We start from the raw sequence: 20,588 nt of genomic DNA, 5'->3' as shown, positions 1-20,588 counted from the left end.
GAATGAGTGAATGAAAAACACTGGATCTGGGCACTATGCGTACAGTATCTAGTAATGCTTTATTAACATGTTAATATACCATCATCTTTTCAGTCATTTGTAAACAATTGTACTCTCATTGTTTGAGATTTACAGTACAGTGTTTGGTCCATTGGAAAGCATATTGTCCTTGGGATTGTTCTTGTGTCCTGGCTAGCTTCATACCCCTCTTTTTGTTAATGCAGTACCATCAACTGTTTCATTGACAACCAAACAAGCTTGTTTTGAGTCCACGTATTAGGAGACTGTGCCAAGATTTAAATAGTTTTGGACCATTTGTTTATGTCAAGTAATTTGTTTAATTATTTTTGCTTGAAGCCCTCCCCCACCATAACCTTTTTTGTATGGTTGATGAGTGAAAGCTTTAGACTCGTCCAAAATTTCGATCTCCGGTTCTCAACAATGTTTTATGGTCCCCTGATGCCAAAAACATTGATATCTCGATGATGGGTGTGTGTGTGTCTGTGTGTCACAGTTTCTTGAGGACAGTCTAGAGCTACAAGGGCTGGATGGAAAAATACCAAACGCGAAACTTAAGCTTGTTGTGAGATGATGATGTGTTGATTGGTTTTTGAGCCAAATCGTGCAAGAGAAAGAGGTGCTCTAGAGAAACCCTCAAATACCGTAAGTCTGCATTTAATTATGAATTCTTCTCACCAATTCCTGTCATAATTACCTATTTTATGATCAGAAAGATCAGCATCAGAGCAGTAAATAATTACTGAAATGTTACAGAAGAGTTCAGGTGACTCATTGGACACAAAGCCTACTGACACTCACATCTGAATTTTTTTCCCTCAGTTTCTCTTGGTGACATCATCATTGGTACTATTTTGTGAAGACAATTGTCAATCACATGCGAGCATGTCTGTAGCATATGACATCACAGTTGCTGAGTTTTATAAGACTGGCACACAGTTCATTTTGTGTTTGCTCTTGGTTGTTTTTTGAAAGCCTTGTTATTAAGACAAAATTTATTTTGCTTTAATTGTTAATTTTATTGGTGTCTTGACTCACTGCTTGGATCATGACTGTTACCTTATATAGTGCACGTAGGAGTGGCAGGGCTGGGAGAGAGATAGCCTAATTCATACACATGAAAGCATGCTGCTTGGAGCTTAGAAGCTGTCCCATTCACAAAGTGGACAATTTTTTTTTTTTTGTCTCTCAGCTATGCAAATGTTTCTTTGTGTCTTTGTAAGTCTATGGTCGCCAATTTGAGACTGAGGTGCAGCATTTAGCCACAGAGCAAATTCTGAGACTAAAACAAATAGTACTGCAAATTGAGGAGATGTTGTGAATGTAACAGAGTGGTGGTGTGCCTAGAGACACGAGTCTGGCAGAGAAAGGGAGAGAGAGATGGTCTGATGTTGTACACACTCTGCTTTCAGCTTAGAAGGTGTTCCATCTGCAGAAAAAGTTTCTTCTTTGACTCTCCATGTTGTAAAATCTTCTTTGTGTCTTTATAACCCTAACGTAAACAGTTCATGGCTGAGGAGTGGTGTTTAGCTGGTGGCACCAAGGAGCAAATTCCTCGACTGAAACAACAGTAATTTTTGGTCCCATTAATCTACTTTCTAGTGAAACTGTTTGTTCCTGGTTACTGTTTTGGATCATCATAATTAATAATCAAAGAAAATCTTAGTTTCATTCTAAACTCCTCCTCAAAGAGTTTTGCAAACTGCCACCCACTGACAGTATTGGCTTAAATGCCACACCATTTTCCCAACCTGCTGAATCCTAGCACAGGGTTACAGGGGTCTGCTGGAGCCAATCCCAGCCAACACAGGGCGCAAGGCAGGAACAAACCCTGGGCAGGGCGCCAGTCCACTGCAGGGCACACACACCAAGCACACACCAGGGAAATTTAGAACCGACAATACACCTAACCTGCATGTCTTTGGACTGTGGGAGGAAACCCATGCAGACACGGGGAGAACATGCAAACTCCACGCAGGGAGGACTGGGAAGCAAACCCAGGTCTCCTTACTGCGAGGCAGCAGCGCTAACACCGCGCCACCATGCTGCCCCTGACTTAAATACTTTCATACCAATTTTCATACCAGTTTCTTATGAAATATATACTATTTAAAATAAAAATGTGATCATCAAACTTCTGCATTTTTTGATGATATCTGTGTATTGCAACAATGTCATCTTCCAACATTTATATTACATTCATGACAGTTTCTTGACTCTGTTTATTTGGAAAGCTGGCCAAAAACCTTCAAGCAGCAAATTAAAACTACAGTACTGTGTAACATTTTGTCTGCACGTTATTTTAATTGTACCTGGTTTAACAGTGCCAGTTTTGCCAAATAAAACATACTTTATATTGTCTGAGATTAATCGTAGTATCCAAAAGTGGACATGTGTTTACTGATTGGATAGAGTGGACATAATTATATGCACTGTGTGTCTGTATCCAGCTGAAAAGCTCCTTATTAGTAATTTCTTACTCAGGAGAATACTTCCTCTTCATAATTAAACCGTAATCGTATTTACAATAACTTTCAACAATGAGGTGCCACTTGATAAACCTGCTTTTTATTGTCTGTCTAATGTTCTAAAGAGACTTCACCTGGAGAGTGCATTTCTCTGAATGAAGACTATTGTCTGTATTAAGATATATAATTTAGTATTTGTTTACGTTGCTAAATGACTTGGGTTTGGAGGCAATGGGTGGATGTTTCACTGTTGTATGGGGCATGGGTGCATTGTCTGTCATTGTATAGATTAAGTGGCATAAACGTTTCACATAGTACTGAATTGAATCAAAATAAAAAGTGTAATTTCCTCTCACTGTAAATATTTACAAAGGTGAGAAATGTAGTATGAAATTGTAAACCTGAAGATAAAAGGCTAAATGATTATACTTTTTTATAAACAACTACAAAACTGTTTTATTATGTTTTACTGTAACACTGATATTTTTTCTGATCAAATCTTGCCACTCTCCATTGTCTCAACTTTCTGCAGACATTTAAGACGTACTGTTTCAGATCAGAGGAGGCTAAAAGTTCTGACAGGCGACTGGTTTAACGATGCACGGTCCAAAAACCACAAAGATGAGAAATTCGGTTCAGATATTGTCCGAGCATCAATACGGCGGAAAAAAAAACCCAAAGGTAATGTTTTGGTAGACATTTGCATTTTGTCACATGTTGGTTTTCTGCCATCATTGAAAAGTTGATGAAAAATCTAGAAATTCACTGCAGAGGCAGAACATCTTATAGTCTTGGCTTGGTAATGAACCCAGTCTGGAGGCACAGTCAGGTTCCTGACTGGATGGAGCTGGCACTTTCTACACATGTCTGGGTGACTTTTTCTTTGAGTTAAATGAGCTCCTCCCGTTTCTTTAAAGATGAATAGATTTATTGGCAAATTTAAATTGACCTAGTTTAAGTGTGTATGTGAGTGTGCCCTGCAATGGGTTGTTGTTGTAATCAGGATTGCATCCCCTTCATTGCTGCCAGGATTAACTCCTGCTCCCTGTGACTCTAAATCAGATTACATTTAGATAGACCAGAATAGATTTAGCTTTTATATTTCAAAATATGATTAGATGATTTGTAAAGTTTAGTTTAATAGGACGTATTGTTAATGTAACATCACATGTATCATTCTCAATCACACTTAATCCAACTAGGAGTTGCAGAAGAAAAGAGCTTATTTCTGGAGCACTGGCTGAAAGTCGATACCCAGTCATAGACTGCACACCAGTCCAGCATGGGGCCAGTGACACACACACACACACACACACACACCTAAACAGGGCCAACTTAATGTTAAACTCACATATTTGAAGATGTGGAAGGAAAACTGTAGATCCATGCAGACATGTGCAGAACAACTGTAGATAGAGAACGAATGAGTATTGGATTTGAGCTGAGATAGTGGGGTTTGTGGCACTGAAGTAGCAGTCACTGCACCACAACAAGTTCAGCTCTCTTATCTTAAATATGCTAATCTCGGGTTCAAAGCATTGAATTCTAAACTTAGAACTTCATACTCTGTTTTCATTTTTTCAACATCTGCATTTTAAAATATGAAGCTTGTCAGAAGATCATTCATCCAATTATCCACTTAATGAAACCACTTTTCAGGTTGTGTGATTACAAGAAGCCTGGGTTACCTCAACATCAGACATAAGGAAAGAATCAATCCTGGATGGAATGTCAGTTCATTTCAGGACACAGCCACACACATACAGTACACCCTTACATATTCCTACTGGACCAATTTAAAGCTGATAGTGAAATGAACTGCTCTCTGTGACATGGGAGGAAAACAGGAGCGCCCACAAAAAAAATAACTTGGGCAAATGGAGAATGTGCAAAATGCACTGAAGTGCAGGTAGCAGGTAGCTAAACAGGGAATCAAAGCCTGCCTCCTAGAGCCGTTAGACAGTAGCTTTAATCATTCCACTACTGTGCTACCAGGCTGGGAAATTATTTCTTGAAAGTATAATTTTAAAATAAGTAGTACTCTACAAAGGGGAAAAATTCTATTTGTAGGTTTTGATGTTGTGCATGAAGTTGCTGATTTTGTTGTTGTTTTTTTTTATCTTTTTATTTTTGGTGCAGTAATTGAGAAAATGTGCAGGCACACTAGCAAACAATTTCAATATTTGATGGCTGGGTGCTTTACATTTTTGGTATTTGATATTAATACTCTTCTTCACAAATTATATTTTTAATGGCAAAAGGCGAACCAGAAAAGACAATTGTTGCTAAACTCAAAGAAAGCCAAGAGAGCCCGACTTTGCCAAATGGGACCACGCCTACATATGTTATCAAGGCAGCAGAAGAGCAGAAGTCAGACAAAGATCAGCAGTGAGTAATTTGAATTGCATTACATACTCCAGAGTGCTTAATCTGCTTAATGTGAATCACTTTAAATGCATTTTATACTTCAGGTGTGCTGTTTAGAAGTCCTGTGATTATCATTTATGTTTTAACCTTGGGTATATTTAGTTTACAATTCAGTTCTTGTAATCTGAGTAATAAATTTCTCAAAAAATGTCCTTAATAAAAGAATGGAATGTAACTGCTGTATCATTAACTTTCAGGACATCGTTATGATAGAAAAAGTAGTTAAGTTCAATGTACACTTTTATAGAGCACTATCATTAATGGACAAACAATACTACACTTGTCTAGAAATATTCTATTTACTAGCAAAATACCCGCGCTTCGCAGCGGAGAAGTAGTGTGTTAAAGAGGTTATGAAAAAGTAAAGGAAACATTTTAAAAATAACGTAACATGATTGTCAATGTAATTGTGTTGTCATTGTTATGAGTGTTGCTGTCATATATATATATATACACACACACACACACACATATATATATATATATATATATATATATATATATATATATATATATATATATATATATATACACACACACACACACATATATATATATATATATATATATATATATATATATATATATATATATATATATATATATATATATATATATATATATATATGACAGCAACACTCATAACAATAACAACACAATTACATTGACAATCATGTTACGTTATTTTTAAAATGTTTCCTTTACTTTTTCATAACCTCTTTAACACACTACTTCTCCGCTGCGAAGCGCGGGTATTTTGCTAATATATATATATATATATATATATATACACACATACACATATATTATATATATATATATATACACATATATATGTATACACAAACACATATATATATATATATACATACATATACACACATACACGCAGTTTCAATAACATAGAAATCAATATAAACAACATTAACATCATTATCATATGAGAATATGAAGTAATATATAAGAAGCACATTTCATATAAATATAAATTATTAAACAGTACAATCTTCTTCTGTAATTTGCTACCGTGGCTATTCGTTTGTCTGTCCAGGATTTTAAATCACCTGTAGCTCGCAAACCGTTTCACCTATTGACTTGAAATCTGGTACACATATAGTACGTCACGTCTACTATCCGCTTTATGGGTGATGATTGTATTACTGTTTTTATCTTTATTTTATTTTATTGTAGAATCAACTCCTATCTGCGCACACCAGGGCGGCCGTGGGCGGATGCGTATGGTGTATTCACTCCACGTTATCGTGCATTGCGCTGTCACTGGTATTTTGATAAAAGAATTTGAACAACATATAAGAAGCGTATAAATTATTAAACAGTAAAACATTAACATTTAAGAAGTAAAGTTACATTAAGTACTACTGCAGTGCCTTCGGGTATACCTCATTTTTTGTTTGCCCATTACATGCTTAAATGAATACATTTTTTGGTGTACCTACCCGAGAACACGCGACATATAACCGAGCGTGGGAGAAGCATGGATTTTAAACACGCGTTGAGTTCATCTGCTGGTCTCCCTCGTGGAATAACTGGTAATGTCTGACTAAAATCTACAGCGAGTTAAACGACATTACCTCCTATTTTTTTTTTTTACGATCTCTGAGATCTTGCTTTTTTCGGTTCAAGGCTTCATAAGCTCTTTTATGTTCTATGGTGTACTTATCCCAAACCATCATCTTTGAATGTTGCAAGACTTTCGCCTTGTATGTAGATCGGGGTAATTACATTCATTGCATTCCTAGTCTGAATCACAATCTGATTGTATGGGTGGTTACCTGGCACTGTAGGGTTGCCACCCGTCCTTTAAAATACAGAAGCGTCCCGTATTTGAGAATGAAATTGCGCGTCCCGTTTTGAATCAATACGGGACGGGATTTGTCCCGTATTTTTTTTATCATTTTTTTTAAAGCAGCGTCTCATGCAAATCATCCCACACGCATTTTATGAAGATGCCTCCTTTCCTACTTTTGATTGGGTAATACTTGATGTCATCGTTAGTTTGATTGGTCTTTTTAACTGTCCAGTGAGGAGGGCGGGTCTTTTAAGTAGAGTCTGCAAAGTGTTGGCACTGGGATGTGGCACCTGCTGCAGTATGCGTCCCTTATTTTTTTGTATTAAAAGTGGTAACCCTACCTGGCAGGTAACACTTATGTTTGGTCATGAAGTCGTCTAAAATCCGCCACGTGCCCTCTTTTAATTGCGAGAAGCAGATATATATAGCCAAATTCTCGCGCTTCGTTGCGGCGAAGTACTGCTTTTAATTTTTTAAGAAGAAAAGAAAACCTTTTTAAACGGATCGAAAATATACCAATAACAATTTATTAAGGATCTGTTTTTTTGTGAACCTCGCTTTTCACAGCTGTCGCGCTACGGCGTGTGTTTCGTTTATTTGACAGTATGTAGATCGTGGTAATTACATTCATGGCATTCGTTTTCTGAATCACAATCTGACTGTATGGGTGGTTACCTGCCAGGTTACGCTTGTGGTTGGTCAGGAAGTCGCCTTACATCCGCCACGTGCCCTCTTTCTGTTCCCAGAAGCTGATCATAGAATGGTTTTAATAGTTTACTTTCAAATAATGCAAAGAGTATGCGACACGTGTTTCTCCCTAATTCTGGGCTCATCAGGCATACACACTCACTGCATCCCCTCTCGGGAATCGAATCTCTATCGTCAGCGCCAGAGTTGAAGCCCCTAACGTTGCGGTCAGCAAGTCGGCTAACATCCGCCATGTGCCGTCTTTCAGTTGCGAGAAGCAGATCATAGAATGGTTGAAACTGTTGCCCCTAACGTTGCGCTACGGCGTGTGGTTCGTTTATACCTCGTGTCTTCTCATTAAACTTTTATCTCGCGAATATATTATTGCAATCCGCAGTGGGAGCGTTTCTATAAACTTAATTTAAACTTATGTTTTACACCGTGCTTTGTTTCCCTTATGAACATGCTTGTATGCTTAACTCGCTCGCTTCTTATTGTTTCGCTCCCTTCTCAATTGTTTAATGAATTTTTTGTTCTTCGCTGTTTGCGGCTCTTCCTTCATTTCTCCCTACTGCTTTCACAGTCTTTTCACGTGATTACGTGGGAGGCGTGATGACGTGGCACTCAACTCCGCCTCCCACGGCCATCGAGCTGCCGTCCATTACAGTATATTGTCAAAAAAGAGGTTCCAGTTATGACCATTACGCGTTGAATTTCGAAATGAAACCTGCCTAACTTTTGTAAGTAAGCTGTAAGGAATCAGCCTGCCAAATTTTAGCCTTCCACCTACACGGGAAGTTGGACAATTAGTGATGAGTGAGTCAGTCAGTCAGTCAATCAGTCAGTGAGTCAGTGAGGGCTTTACCTTTTATTAATTAGTATAGATTATGAAGTGCAGCCTGATTAGCATACAGGTGGCACTAGGGGGCAGTACACCATGTATGTGTGCTAACCCACAAGGGGCAACAGTTAGGGACAACAACAGGAGTATGAGCACAAAAGTGAAAGAATGTTAACCTGGGTAGAATTGTTCAATATTCTCCAGCGACACTAAGGAGCAGCATTATGCAGGCATGCAGCGAGAGTTGAGATGAAAAAAAAACAATGGTGGCAACACTTGCTGATCACTAAGGGGCACATACTCATTGAGATTAACTTACAGAACCATATCAAACATCATCCAAAGGAGACAACTGCCTGGGTGCCTTTATGGGAAATGCAATACTCTGGGTGACAAACATTTTCTGGCAAAAGTCTAGATCTCTCTGTCTAGTGCCTGTTATGACAAGGTAAGGTAAAAATCAATGGGTTTGTCATACACAAACATTCATCATTGGATGATAATAGAAAACGTATATAGACTTTTGCGGTGGTATAAATAAATTAAGGCCAGATTCTGTGGACCATAAATGGAAAAGACTATCTTCATAGAGTCAACAGTCTTGAGGGAAGAAGAATGCTATAATATTATGAGTCATATAAGAGAAAGAATGTTACAGTTTTGTACATGATTGCATAGGAAATGGAACTGATTAGGCTCTTAACCTGATTGAAGTTGGCTGAAGATGACGCCTCAGACGATCAGCATGAAGAATACCGACAGTGGAGGAACAGAACTGAATGAAATCTGAGCGAGAGGCTTCACATACAGCCTCATGTTGGCTATGGGATAGGAGATAGGAAGTGAGCTGGGGAACAGGAGGACATTGACAGTAACGTTGTCCACTGCTGACTTGACATATTTTTTTAACAGGAAGTAAACATATGCAGACAAGGGACTATACCTAGAGGCAAATGATAAATGACATTGCACACTTCACAAATCTGTGGTCTCATTATCTCTAAGGATTACAATGTATTTGACTGTTTTAATGGAAAAAATAGTACTTGATCTCATTATCATGTTAAATTGTCCATACTAATTATATCCTGCCAAAGTGATATTACATGCTTTATCACCTAGACTGTCCATTTACACCCCATGCACGTTTAATTTCTGGGGTAGTGTATTACCTTCAGGAACAGAAATAGCGTCTTCAGGCCCCAGACTCCAATGCAGCACTGAAAGTTGCTTTATAATGAAAAAACACAGTGCTTACTAAGCTCCCTTGCCAATATTATAGCTCTACATAAACTTTCTGATGTCTTTACTCCAGGTGGAGTGGACCCTTCTCTCTTTAATATAACCATATAGAGGTCAGATATTATTGAATTATTACAGTTTTTATCCTTTTCTGTAAAGTATAGGCAGAATATGATGCATCCTCTATGTTTATGTTGGCAGTGCAGGTTTCTAATGAGCTAAACTTCAGCATCCAAAGCCTGTCTTATTGTGTGATTTATAGCCCCAAAAACTATTGTAAAATTGATTCAATAATTAAAATGACTTTATTAGGTGAATAGAAATGTTTTGCTATATAGATAAAGCATGGATTCTGACAGCTTAAAAATATGTCTGGATAACATATTGAGACAAATTAGAGATTTGCTACCCTAATGAGCTAGACTGGTTAAATTGTCTCCCTTGTCTTTGAAAAACTTTATGTTGTTTACTCTGACTTATGAACACAAGGAATATCCATTTGAGAGTGAATGAATATGTGAGGAGCTGAGAGTATATATTATTTTTTCAAGTTTGACTGCATTCTGTCAATCCCCTGCTGCTTTTACAAGACTTAACAGTAATGTGTCATTTTATTTATAGAGCTGAGGAGCAGGTTGATGCAATCGTTCATGAAGAAATAATTCCTGGACAAAGGGTTATTCAGGTACAGTATGTAGGTAATTGTTTAAGTTGAATAATATGAGGTAACTCTTATTGCTCAAAAGCAGGTGAACATTTATATTTTCTAAATCTTTGTTACCTTGAATTTCTGTATCATTGCTTTTCTTAGTTTTCAGCTTTTCTATCCAGAATCCAATTTTAGATATTTAACTGCTATAAATGTCAAAAAATATGTATTTCAAATAATGTCTACAAATATCTTTTATTTATTTCTAATTTCTATAGTGTGAAGTATGACATTTTTGTTGTGCTTAAATTATGATTATTTAAATTTTAGGCCCATGCTGCTCCTCAGAATTTCAATGAGATTACAAAGCAACAAGGTACGAGTATTATCAAGCACTATACTCTATGTGATAAATTTTTCTGCTACTGGTTTCATCTTTAGATATGTATAATTTTGTAGTAAATATTTTGCTTATTATGCAGTGCATTGTTAGTTTCAGTGAATCAATACAAATATTAACAACAGTGTCAAAAAGATGCATCAAAGGTAAATGGACAATAATATTAACAATGATATCAATGTATGAAGAAGTAAGTGAGGTGTAGTAATGGAAGTAGTAACTGATGTTAATTAGACCTAAACAGAAAAGGTGGCATGGCATGACAGAGACAAGAAGCAAAGGCTTTTGCATGGAGCTAAAATGTAATTTTGAAGTCATTTCAGTTTTTTTGTCTGGCGCCTACTGACTCATCAGTACAAGACAACCCCAACATATGATACACTGTTCAACTTGTCTTATTGTCTATTAAAAACATGACAAAGGCCATCTGAAATTAAACCTACATGGAAGTGCCTGTGTGAAAAAACAGCAGAAAATGGTGTTGACTTAAAGTCATGAATAATACTAAAAATAAACAATAACTCAAAATTTTAAAGAAAACAGCAAAAACAAAAATAAAAAGTCTGAATTAATGTAAGGCACCGTAATTTGGGGTGCTTATAAGAAATGTAATGAACATTTTATTTGCAATCACTGATCTTGAAAGGGCCGGCATGGTGGCGCAGTGGCTCGCAGTTAGGAGACCCGGGTTCGCTTCCCGGATCCTCCCTGCGTGGAGTTTACATGTTCTCCCAGTGTCTGCGTGAGTTTCCTCCTGGTGCTCCGGTCTCCTCCCACAGTCCAAAGACATGCAGGTTAGGTGCATTGGCGATTCTAAATTGTCCCTAGTGTCTGCTTGGTGTGTGGGTGTGTGTGTGTGACCTGCGGTGGGCAAGCGCCCTGCCTGGGGTTTGTTTCCTGCCTTGCACCCTGTGTTAGCTGGGATTGGCTCCAGCAGACCCCAGTGACCCTGTAGATATAGTGGGTTGGATGGATGGATGGATGATCTTGAAAGAGTCTAAAATGATACCCTACATTGCTATGTTTGAAATTTGTCATTTTTAACTTTCTGGGAGTGGCTGTGAATGATTTAGGACTTCCAATAAAGAATCAAATATCAAAAATACAGTATTATCATATTCATAATCAGCAACCTGGAAATAGCATAAAACAACACTCCACATGCCCACCTCATTGAGCCCCGTTTTTTACAAAGTTTTGTGAAATGGAGTAACTAGGATTGAACATCTCAGGTGACTAGCGAACTCTTCCTCCTGCTCAGCCTAGAAATCCCTTCTTTATTTGTCAGAAAAGATCTAGGTGGAGATTTTTGACTTCAACAAATTGAAATCTTACAGCATATGCATGGACTCTGAGAAAATCACATTCCTTTGAGAAAATCTTTATAAATCTGATAAATAATATTTTGTGTAAATTACTTTGAGCTATATTTGTTGTATGAAGTTTACTATAAAGGTGGCAGAGTAGTAGCACTGCTGCCTTGCAGCAAAGACACCAGGGTTCCTGTCCCAGTTCCTTCCTGTGAGGAGTTTACATGTTCTCCCTGTGTGTATGTGTGTTTCCTCCAGGTGCCTCGGTTTCCTCTCACAGTCCACAGACATGCAGGTTAGGTGAAGTGGTCATGCTAAATTGGCCCTAGTGTGTGTTTGGTGTGTGCATTTGCCCTGTGATGAATTGGCACCCTGCTCAGAGTTTGTTGTTGCCTTGAGCTCTGTGCTAGCAGGGATAGGCTCCAGCAGCCCAGACGACCCTGGTCTGGATTAGGCGGGTTAGAAAATGATAAATTTATTGTTTAAAAACTATTATTATTACTTGGAGAATGTACAAACTGAAGATACACCAGGTGGTATTCGAATTAGAGTCTAGGCACTGAAAAACAACAGTACCTGTTTTGCCACTGTAATTTTAAAATATCCTTAGTAAGCACTTTCATTCAAACAACCAACTAAACTTACAGTATGTGTGAAAAGAAGGTGAAAGAAATATGACCTATTATACTTCAAAATGTATCCATTATGGGTTTTGTTCAGATTTTTAGTTAAAACATTTTCTGCCCTTCTAAATATAATCTAACAATCTAATATTTAGATTGTCCCATAAAATGAATTCCCATACTATAATGCTACTAAATTTTGTATATCACAGTCATTGTTAACATTTGCTCAACAATGAGATTCTTGAATACAATAGTTTAAAAAAAAAAAAACGTTTCTAACCATTCAAGAATTTCTTTCACAAAAAGTACTTGTAAGGTTCTACTAAAATGGTAAAGGATGGACATTAAAAATAACGATTGACTTCCTAAAAGTGACCTTACAAGAGAAATAACATGTCTTGAGTAAGGTGCTTGAGAAATGCTCTGTTTTAAATTAAATTTTAAGTATTATAATTACATCTGTCCATTTGTTTCCAACTTCTAAGAGCCCAGCAAACTACACATTAAATACATACATAGTAAGGGAACAAACACAAAAAATAATATTGAAAAATAAACATAATGCAATATATAATTAGAGTAGCAATAACAAAGCTATGACTTAAGCACATTAATCATAAATTATTACTTACAACGAATTTTGAAATGGATTAGCTAGCTAGCTGCGTGACGCGCGCCCTCTTCAGAAACATTTGAACCAATAGCGAAGCGGCAGTTAAATAAGAGGGTTGAGAACCCCATTTGTCTGAAGTATGGGAACACTCTGATGTGTTCTGAGATGACAGTGTGATGCAAAATGTGCAAGGCAGATCTCGTGAGCATCCGAAGGGGATGCAGGTTGGTCCTATGGCACAGTAAGTTTATTACTGTTAGCGCTACACAGATACACAAAAAAGGAAAACAACGAATTGCGTTTTCAAGAACGGCATCAACCCCGTACCTTCAGTTATAAAACTGCACCGTACCCTGCAAATAATTGATTCCACGACCCGGCCCAAAAGATGTCCAAAGCAGTTTATAAGCAAACTATACCATTTTTACTTTTTACATCATTTAAAATAACTGTATAAAAGTACCGGAAGCGTACTATTTAAATGTGCGGGCCAGCATGTAGGAGAAAATTTCCTAGATTTGATTCCTATATAAGGATAGAAGTAGTGGCGGCTTTAAACTTAAGTATTTATCGAAACTAACTAAGCTCGTTTATTGAAACTTTTAAAAATTAGCAATTGTTGCAGAAATAATTGCTCATCTGCGTAGAGGCAAAACTTCAAATGAATTCTCCTTTGTTTGCTGTTACATCGTCAACTATGATCGTTGTACTGATTACCTGTTGCTGGCATTGTATGTCTGACTCAGCGGGAGGTATGTACTTAAAAATGTAATTGTACTATACAGACACGAAAAAGCAGATTTGATTTTAAACTTGAGCGGTGTTCCTGTTTCCCTGCGCCCCGCAAGACTAATGTAGATGCTTATGTTTCATGTTGCCTCCCGTTTTCGGCCGAGGTTTCAGAGATATGAGATGATAAAGCAACGCAATACGTAAAATAACAATTAGCTGTTATATTTCTGTTTGCACTTAACACTTAAGGAGGTCTTCCTTATGCAAACCGGAATTCTCCGGGAAAAGAAGACCACAGGATCAGCGTCTCGACGTAAGTGACTAAAATAGTGCCAGCCACCATCCTCTCTTCTGGCAGATCCTTTTCCTGATGCTGCACCTACAGTAGTATTTAAGAGAATAGCGAGGTGTAAAATGGTGGTATCTTGGATAACCTTGGAAGAACAAAGTCCTCTTTTGTGTTGTCAAGGAAAATGTTGTGATGGAAGGAAATCTCTTGCACTAATAGATGGATAAGGAGGCAAGAAAGCCCACCAGACGTGCACTATCATTGGAGGCTGCTGTCAGCAGGAGACAGCATAGCTCAAAAGAGCAGGACAATCCTTAGCATTTGAAGTTGTTAACATGTTTGCACTAAATGCCCTACAGTATCATTTTATCACCTCAATCCAGCGCCTTGACTACTGCTGAAACTCGTTCTGTTAGTTTTCCTTTATTCATTATTCAGATTTTAATTACAATAAAAAAGACCCTATGCTATGCATTTCATAAAATCCTTACTGTAGCTCTTTATATATAAGTATACACACACTCACTGGACACTTTATTAGGTATACCTTGCTAGTACAAGGTTGGATCCCCTTTTGCCTTCAGAACTGTCATAATTCTTTGTGACACAGATTCAACAAGTTGCTGCAAACATTCCTCAGGAATTTTGGTCCATATTGACATGGTAGCATCACGCAGTCATTGCAGATTTGTCGGCTGCACATCCATAATGTGAATCTCCCGTTCAACCACATCCCAAAGGTGCTCTAATGGATTGAGATCCGGTGACTATGGAGGCCATTTGAGTACCATGAACTCATTGTCATGTTGAAGAAACCAGTTTCAGATGATTTCAGCTCTGTGACGTGGTGTATTATCCTACTGGAAGTAGCAATCAGAAGATGGGTACACTACAGTCATAAAGGGATGGACATAGTCAGCAACAAGACTCAGGTAGGCTGTGGCATTTAAGTGATGATCAATTGATACCAAGGGGCCCAACGTGTGCCAAGAAAACATCCCCCACACCATTACACCACCACCACCACCAGCCTGAACCATTGATACAAGGCAGGATGGGTCCATGCTTTCATGTTGTTGACGCCAAATTCTAACTCTGCCATCCAAATGTTGCAACAGAAATCAAAACTCATCACACCAAGCAATGTTTTTCCAGTCTTCTGTTGTCCAATTTTGGTGAGCCCATGTGAATTGTAGCCTCAGTTACCTGTTCTTAGCTGACAGGAGTGGCACCCAGTGTGGTCTCTGGCTGCTGTAGCCCATCTGCTTCAAGGTTCGACGTGTTTTGCATTCAGAGATGCTCTTCTGCATACCTCAGTTGTAATGAGTGGTTGTTTGAGTTACTGTTGCCTTTCTGTCAGCTCAAACCAGTCTGGCCATTCTCCTCCGATCTCTGTCATCAACAAGACATTTTTACCCAGAGAACTGCCACTCACTGTATATTTTCCCTTTTTCAGACCATACTCTGTAAACCCTAGAGATGGTTATGCGTGAAAATCTCAGTAGATCAGCAGTTTCTGAAATATTCAGACCAGCCCATCTGGTACCAACAGCCACATTCAAAGTCATTTAAATCATGTTTCATATCCATGCTGATGCTCGGTTTGAACTTCAGCAGGTCATCTTGACAATGTCTACATGCCTAATTGTATTGAGTTGCTGCCATGCAATTGGCTGATTAAATACTTGCATTAAGAAGCAGTTGAACAGGTGTACCTACCAAAGTGGCCAGTGAGTGCACATATAGTTTTCTTGAGCTACTGGGAGGGAAGGGAGAAAAGCAATAAAGTACATTATCTAAATTAAACTCGGAGTAAGGTTAAAGTGCTTGGGAGGGATACATGCACAAACATATACACACATACTGTATATGTATAACTTAACATACAATATTCTGAGACATAATGAGCAAACTGGAAAAAAAATATGAATTCTAGTTTCCACATTGAGATACTAATAAATGAATGATAAAGTGGCTTGTGAATATATATTTATATATATATATATAAAATACAACACGCACACACATACTTTATTGTGTAAAAGACAGCATTGTGCAAGATGAGGAATACCACTGGCATTTTTATGTATTGAATAAAATTCATGCTTTTAAATTTAAAAATATATTTTTTTGTTTTTTTAATTTAATCAGTTAAGTGAAGTAGTAATCAAGCAAGTGATTGATAAGTTTTCTGTAAAACACTTTTAAAGGTTTAAAGTTATATTAGTAGACAAAGTTCAGCATCAGTAATATTACTACCATTGACTGGGATAAGTATAGCAGATAGTTGAGGCTTCATTCATAGAGAATCTGGAGTGGTGTTACAGTGGGACATTAGTCAGTTAGTCATTTTCTTACATGCTTAATCCTGAACATGGTTGTGGGGGTGTGCTGGGGCCTATCCCAGCTGGCATACAGCACAAGGCAGGAATAAATCCTGAACAGAGATTTTGTTCCATCGCAGAGTGAAAACACACCCAAGCACAACCACACACTAGGGCCAATTTAGCATCTCCAGTTCACCTAATCTTGGACATATCCATCCATCCATCCATTTTCCAACCCGCTGAATCCGAACACAGGGTCACGGGGGTCTGCTGGAGCCAAACCCAGCCAACACAGGGCACAAGGCAGGAACCAATCCTGGGCAGGGTGCCAACCCACCGCAGGACACACACACAAACACACCAAGCACACACTAGGGCCAATTTAGCATCTCCAGTTCACCTAATCTTGGACATATTCACTTCATAATGTGTTCTTGAGCCTAACTTTGTTGACTTACTTAACTACACAGCATCACCATGAATGAATTAGTACACTGTGTTACTATATGTTTTCTTTTTAATACACAAAAGTGCTTTCAGTTGGTTGGCAAAGCAATCTGTGATAGAATTGTTGCTTACCTTAAGTGAAATGTAGGTGAGCCCCAGTATATTAACCTTAGCACTATATTTGAATGATTTGACACATTTTATTAGATACTTACTAATTAAAGACAGTCTTCTGTATGTTTTTGAAGACCACACACTAAAAATGTATTTGATTTCACATCACTTACGTATGAGTATTGGAGATGAACAAGCTGACTCCACTGTACTAGCAGGCAGTTGATTCAATGACATGCCCAGCGAGAAGGCACTAGGAGTGGTAGTAATGGTAGTGGTAATAGTGTGCTACTCAATTTCTTCCAAACATTAGCAGTTTCTTCTATGTAAAATATAAAACTCAGTGAATTTGTTCATTAGCTCAAAATATTGTGGGTGCTGATAGACATAGTGATGACATAAGCCTGGGTTTCAAGAAAGCAAGCCATAATTTCAGTATTTTACAAATAAGATAACTATTGCCACTGCAGTTCTGTACAAAATAGATAAATTCACTGTCTTCATCATAGAATACCTTTTAATATACTCAATTAGTTAAAGATGCAATATAAAAAGTAAGAGTTCTGGGAAACATAGAAACACCTCCAAATAGAAAATGTTTTTTCTCTTTCTTTAAAGATTGTAACAGTATTACTTCTTACAAATGTTGCAAGTGTACGGTATTTAAAAAAATTGTTGATCTTCATATTTTAGAGACCCAAGATCCTAGCACCAATGCTACTGAGCAGAAAGACCAACAACAGAGGGTAGGAGCTCCTCCGCTTGAGCCAACTGTGTCTATACAGGTACATTAAGCATTTATGTTGTAATATCAGCCATCTATTTAATGGTGTAACTGGTTTATATGTACAAGTTTGCAAAGGGTCGTACTTTTTTGTGCTGATACTTCATACATCCCTTCCAGCTGGATTCTGATTCTGAAGGTGAAACAACGCCTCAACCAGTTTCTAAAATTACTCTGGCAGAAAAGGCCAAGCCACTGATGAACAGTAGCACATCTAATTTACAGCCTGGAAATACGGTAAGCCTAGCCATGTTTGTTTAGCTATTTACAGTAAATATATTATTTTATGTTGCGCTCACAAAAGTATGTGGGTAACACTGTAGAAGAGGGTTACACAGGTACATGCATTAATCGTTAGTAAAGTTTTTAACAAAACCTTAACAAATGGCTTTGGTGTTAATTAGACATACACATTGGTAATATCAATGCTTTAAAATAGGGTATTCCAAAGTGCATATATTATCTGCTTACTGTTAAAATTAATAATTAGTTATTTACTAATGAGTGACTAGTAGATATACCCTTTAGCAAGCCCTTGAATTCTCTATTCTAAATTTTTAATAGAAAATCCTAGTCCCTTATTTTATGTAACTTTTATTTCTGAACATATTGGTATTACTTAACTTTTAGCAAATGTTTAAGTTGTCATAAGGAGAAACTTGCTTGTGTACAGTTCTCACAGTCTTATTTATTTTACCAATGTGCATAGATTGTGAAGTATCCAGGAACCATGCTGTAGCAGTTTCACTTTATTAGTAACTGTCTTTTTATTTCTCTTTCAGCTCAGTGGCAGCATGATGAGTTTGTTTAGCTCTGGAGAGTTTGGTACCTTGGAGGTAAAGGGCAGCATACTTTTTGCACTGAAGTATGACCAAACCAAAGAGGAGCTCCATATTGAGGTAGCCCGCTGCCAAGATTTGGCTGAGGCCAAGAAACAAAGATCTGACCCGTGAGTTTGCCTTGGATATCTAATAACTTAAAACGACAAAAAAGTAGCCGTTAAGTAATTTTTGCTTATGGTTACAATAAAATCACAATGTGGTTCAATACAGAATGACCGAGGGCAAGAAACCTTTACAGTTACATAGAATGGTCTGAAATATTATTTTAATACAGAAAGCCTCAGAGAACTGTTTTTTTATGGGGTGTTATTGCTGGTTCCTCTCAAATAATAAACATGCTGCTTAGGTTGATTGGTAACTCAGAATTGTCCTGTTGTGAATGAGTTGGGTGTGTCTTTGGCTATTTTCTGCCTTACATCTCCTTCTGTTGTGACAGTGGATGAAGTAATCAGGTTACAAGAATTTTTTCTAGTACCAAATGAAATGCTACAGCATAGGATTTGCAATGCTTTTTAGAGTATCATTCCTGCTATATTTTTAATACTCTGACATTTATTGTAAACAATTTAGTGTTGTTTAAATAATACCAATTAGTAGCTGAAAAACCAGAATGTTGAAATCCTGCACAAAAAGGACATATGTCTGAGAATAAGCAGAATCCTTGTACACCTGGCAAGGCTAATTTGAATGATGCTTTGCATAAATTGTGTCCAACTGACGTTATCATAAAAAACAGAAACTACAAAACAAAAGCATACACATTAAGAGATTCAAAGATTGCAGTTTGTCATCATTAGTCCCTTATAGTAATATTAAATATTATTTTAATTGCACTAAGGAGACCAGGGTTCACATCCCGGGTCCTCCCTGTGTGGAGTTCACTTGTTCTCCCTGTGTCTGTGTGGGTTTCTTCTGTTGCTCCAGTTTCCTCCCACAGTCCAAAGACATGCAGGTTAGGTGAATTGGTGATACTAAATTGTCCCTAGTGTGTGGTTGGGGTTAATGTGTATGTGTGTGTGTGTGATTGCCCTGTGCTGGACTGGTGCCCTATCCAGGGTTTGTTCCATCCTTGCTCACTATGCTAGCTGGGTTAGGCTCCAACAGAAGCCAATGACCCTGTTCAGGACTAAGTGGATTAGAAAATGACTGACTGACTAATATATAGTAAAAATAATGTAATTTATAATATTAATATTATTATTATATATATCAATATTAAAAAGTAATATTGTATTTTTTTAATCTATTATATCTTTAGCTTACCACAAACTTGAAAACAAAAATGTAGGGCCTTTGAACTTTAAAGCAGAATTTTAAATATTTTGAAAAAGTTAAACATTTAATGTCAAAGCAGGCTAGATTGTTGTCAGATTTATTATGCAGTGGATATGAAAAACAGCACCTTTTTTGAAATTTGAGCCTTTGTTGATAAAAATGTTAAAATCAAAACACATTATGTGAGATTTTTTCACCTTTATGTCATATATTGTAAAAAAATAATATTTATTTGAAAAAGGTAATTTTAGGGATCAATAATTGAAAATAAAAAACCTACTCTTTGATGTACAAGTGTCGAACTTTGAGAGGGTTTGAATCAAAGACATAGAGGAGAGGAGACTGGCACATCTATCCAAGGTGCTGTAGATTAAATGGTGTAGAATGCCACCTCTATGAGCTTCATGTCACACTATTAGGTAGGTGAATGGGAACACTCTCATGTATATGGGGCAGAGCCACACAGGCTGACCTATGGGAAAGATCGACTCGTATGTTTGCAGACTGCCAAGCAGCAACAGTGCAGTTTGTTTTTGTTAAAAGTAAGCATCACTATGCTGCTGCTGGAGTATGTGAATTTCCCCTTAGGATTAATAAAGCATCTATCTATCTATCTATCTATCTATCTATCTATCTATCTATCTATCTATCTATCTATCTATCTATCTATCTATCTATCTATCTATC

The 20,588-nt window shown here is 37.4% G+C and overlaps 1 protein-coding gene across 1 annotated transcript in view; it reads left to right on the top strand.

The window, feature by feature from the left end:
• sytl1 (synaptotagmin-like 1) overlaps positions 1–20,588 on the top strand; it is a 65,271-nt gene that overhangs the window by 28,138 nt on the left and 16,545 nt on the right. The window contains exons 3-9 of the mRNA XM_028818682.2: positions 3,019–3,167; positions 4,748–4,874; positions 10,115–10,178; positions 10,473–10,518; positions 17,694–17,785; positions 17,905–18,021; positions 18,567–18,733. Coding sequence (XP_028674515.1) covers positions 3,019–3,167; positions 4,748–4,874; positions 10,115–10,178; positions 10,473–10,518; positions 17,694–17,785; positions 17,905–18,021; positions 18,567–18,733 — 762 coding nt within the window. The remainder of the gene's footprint in view (positions 1–3,018; positions 3,168–4,747; positions 4,875–10,114; positions 10,179–10,472; positions 10,519–17,693; positions 17,786–17,904; positions 18,022–18,566; positions 18,734–20,588) is intronic.

This window comes from Erpetoichthys calabaricus, chromosome 14 (assembly GCF_900747795.2).
Source record: "Erpetoichthys calabaricus chromosome 14, fErpCal1.3, whole genome shotgun sequence".
Taxonomy (NCBI): domain Eukaryota; kingdom Metazoa; phylum Chordata; class Cladistia; order Polypteriformes; family Polypteridae; genus Erpetoichthys; species Erpetoichthys calabaricus.
Note: the sequence above shows the minus strand (reverse complement) of the source record. Positions and strands in the feature narration are given on the sequence as shown.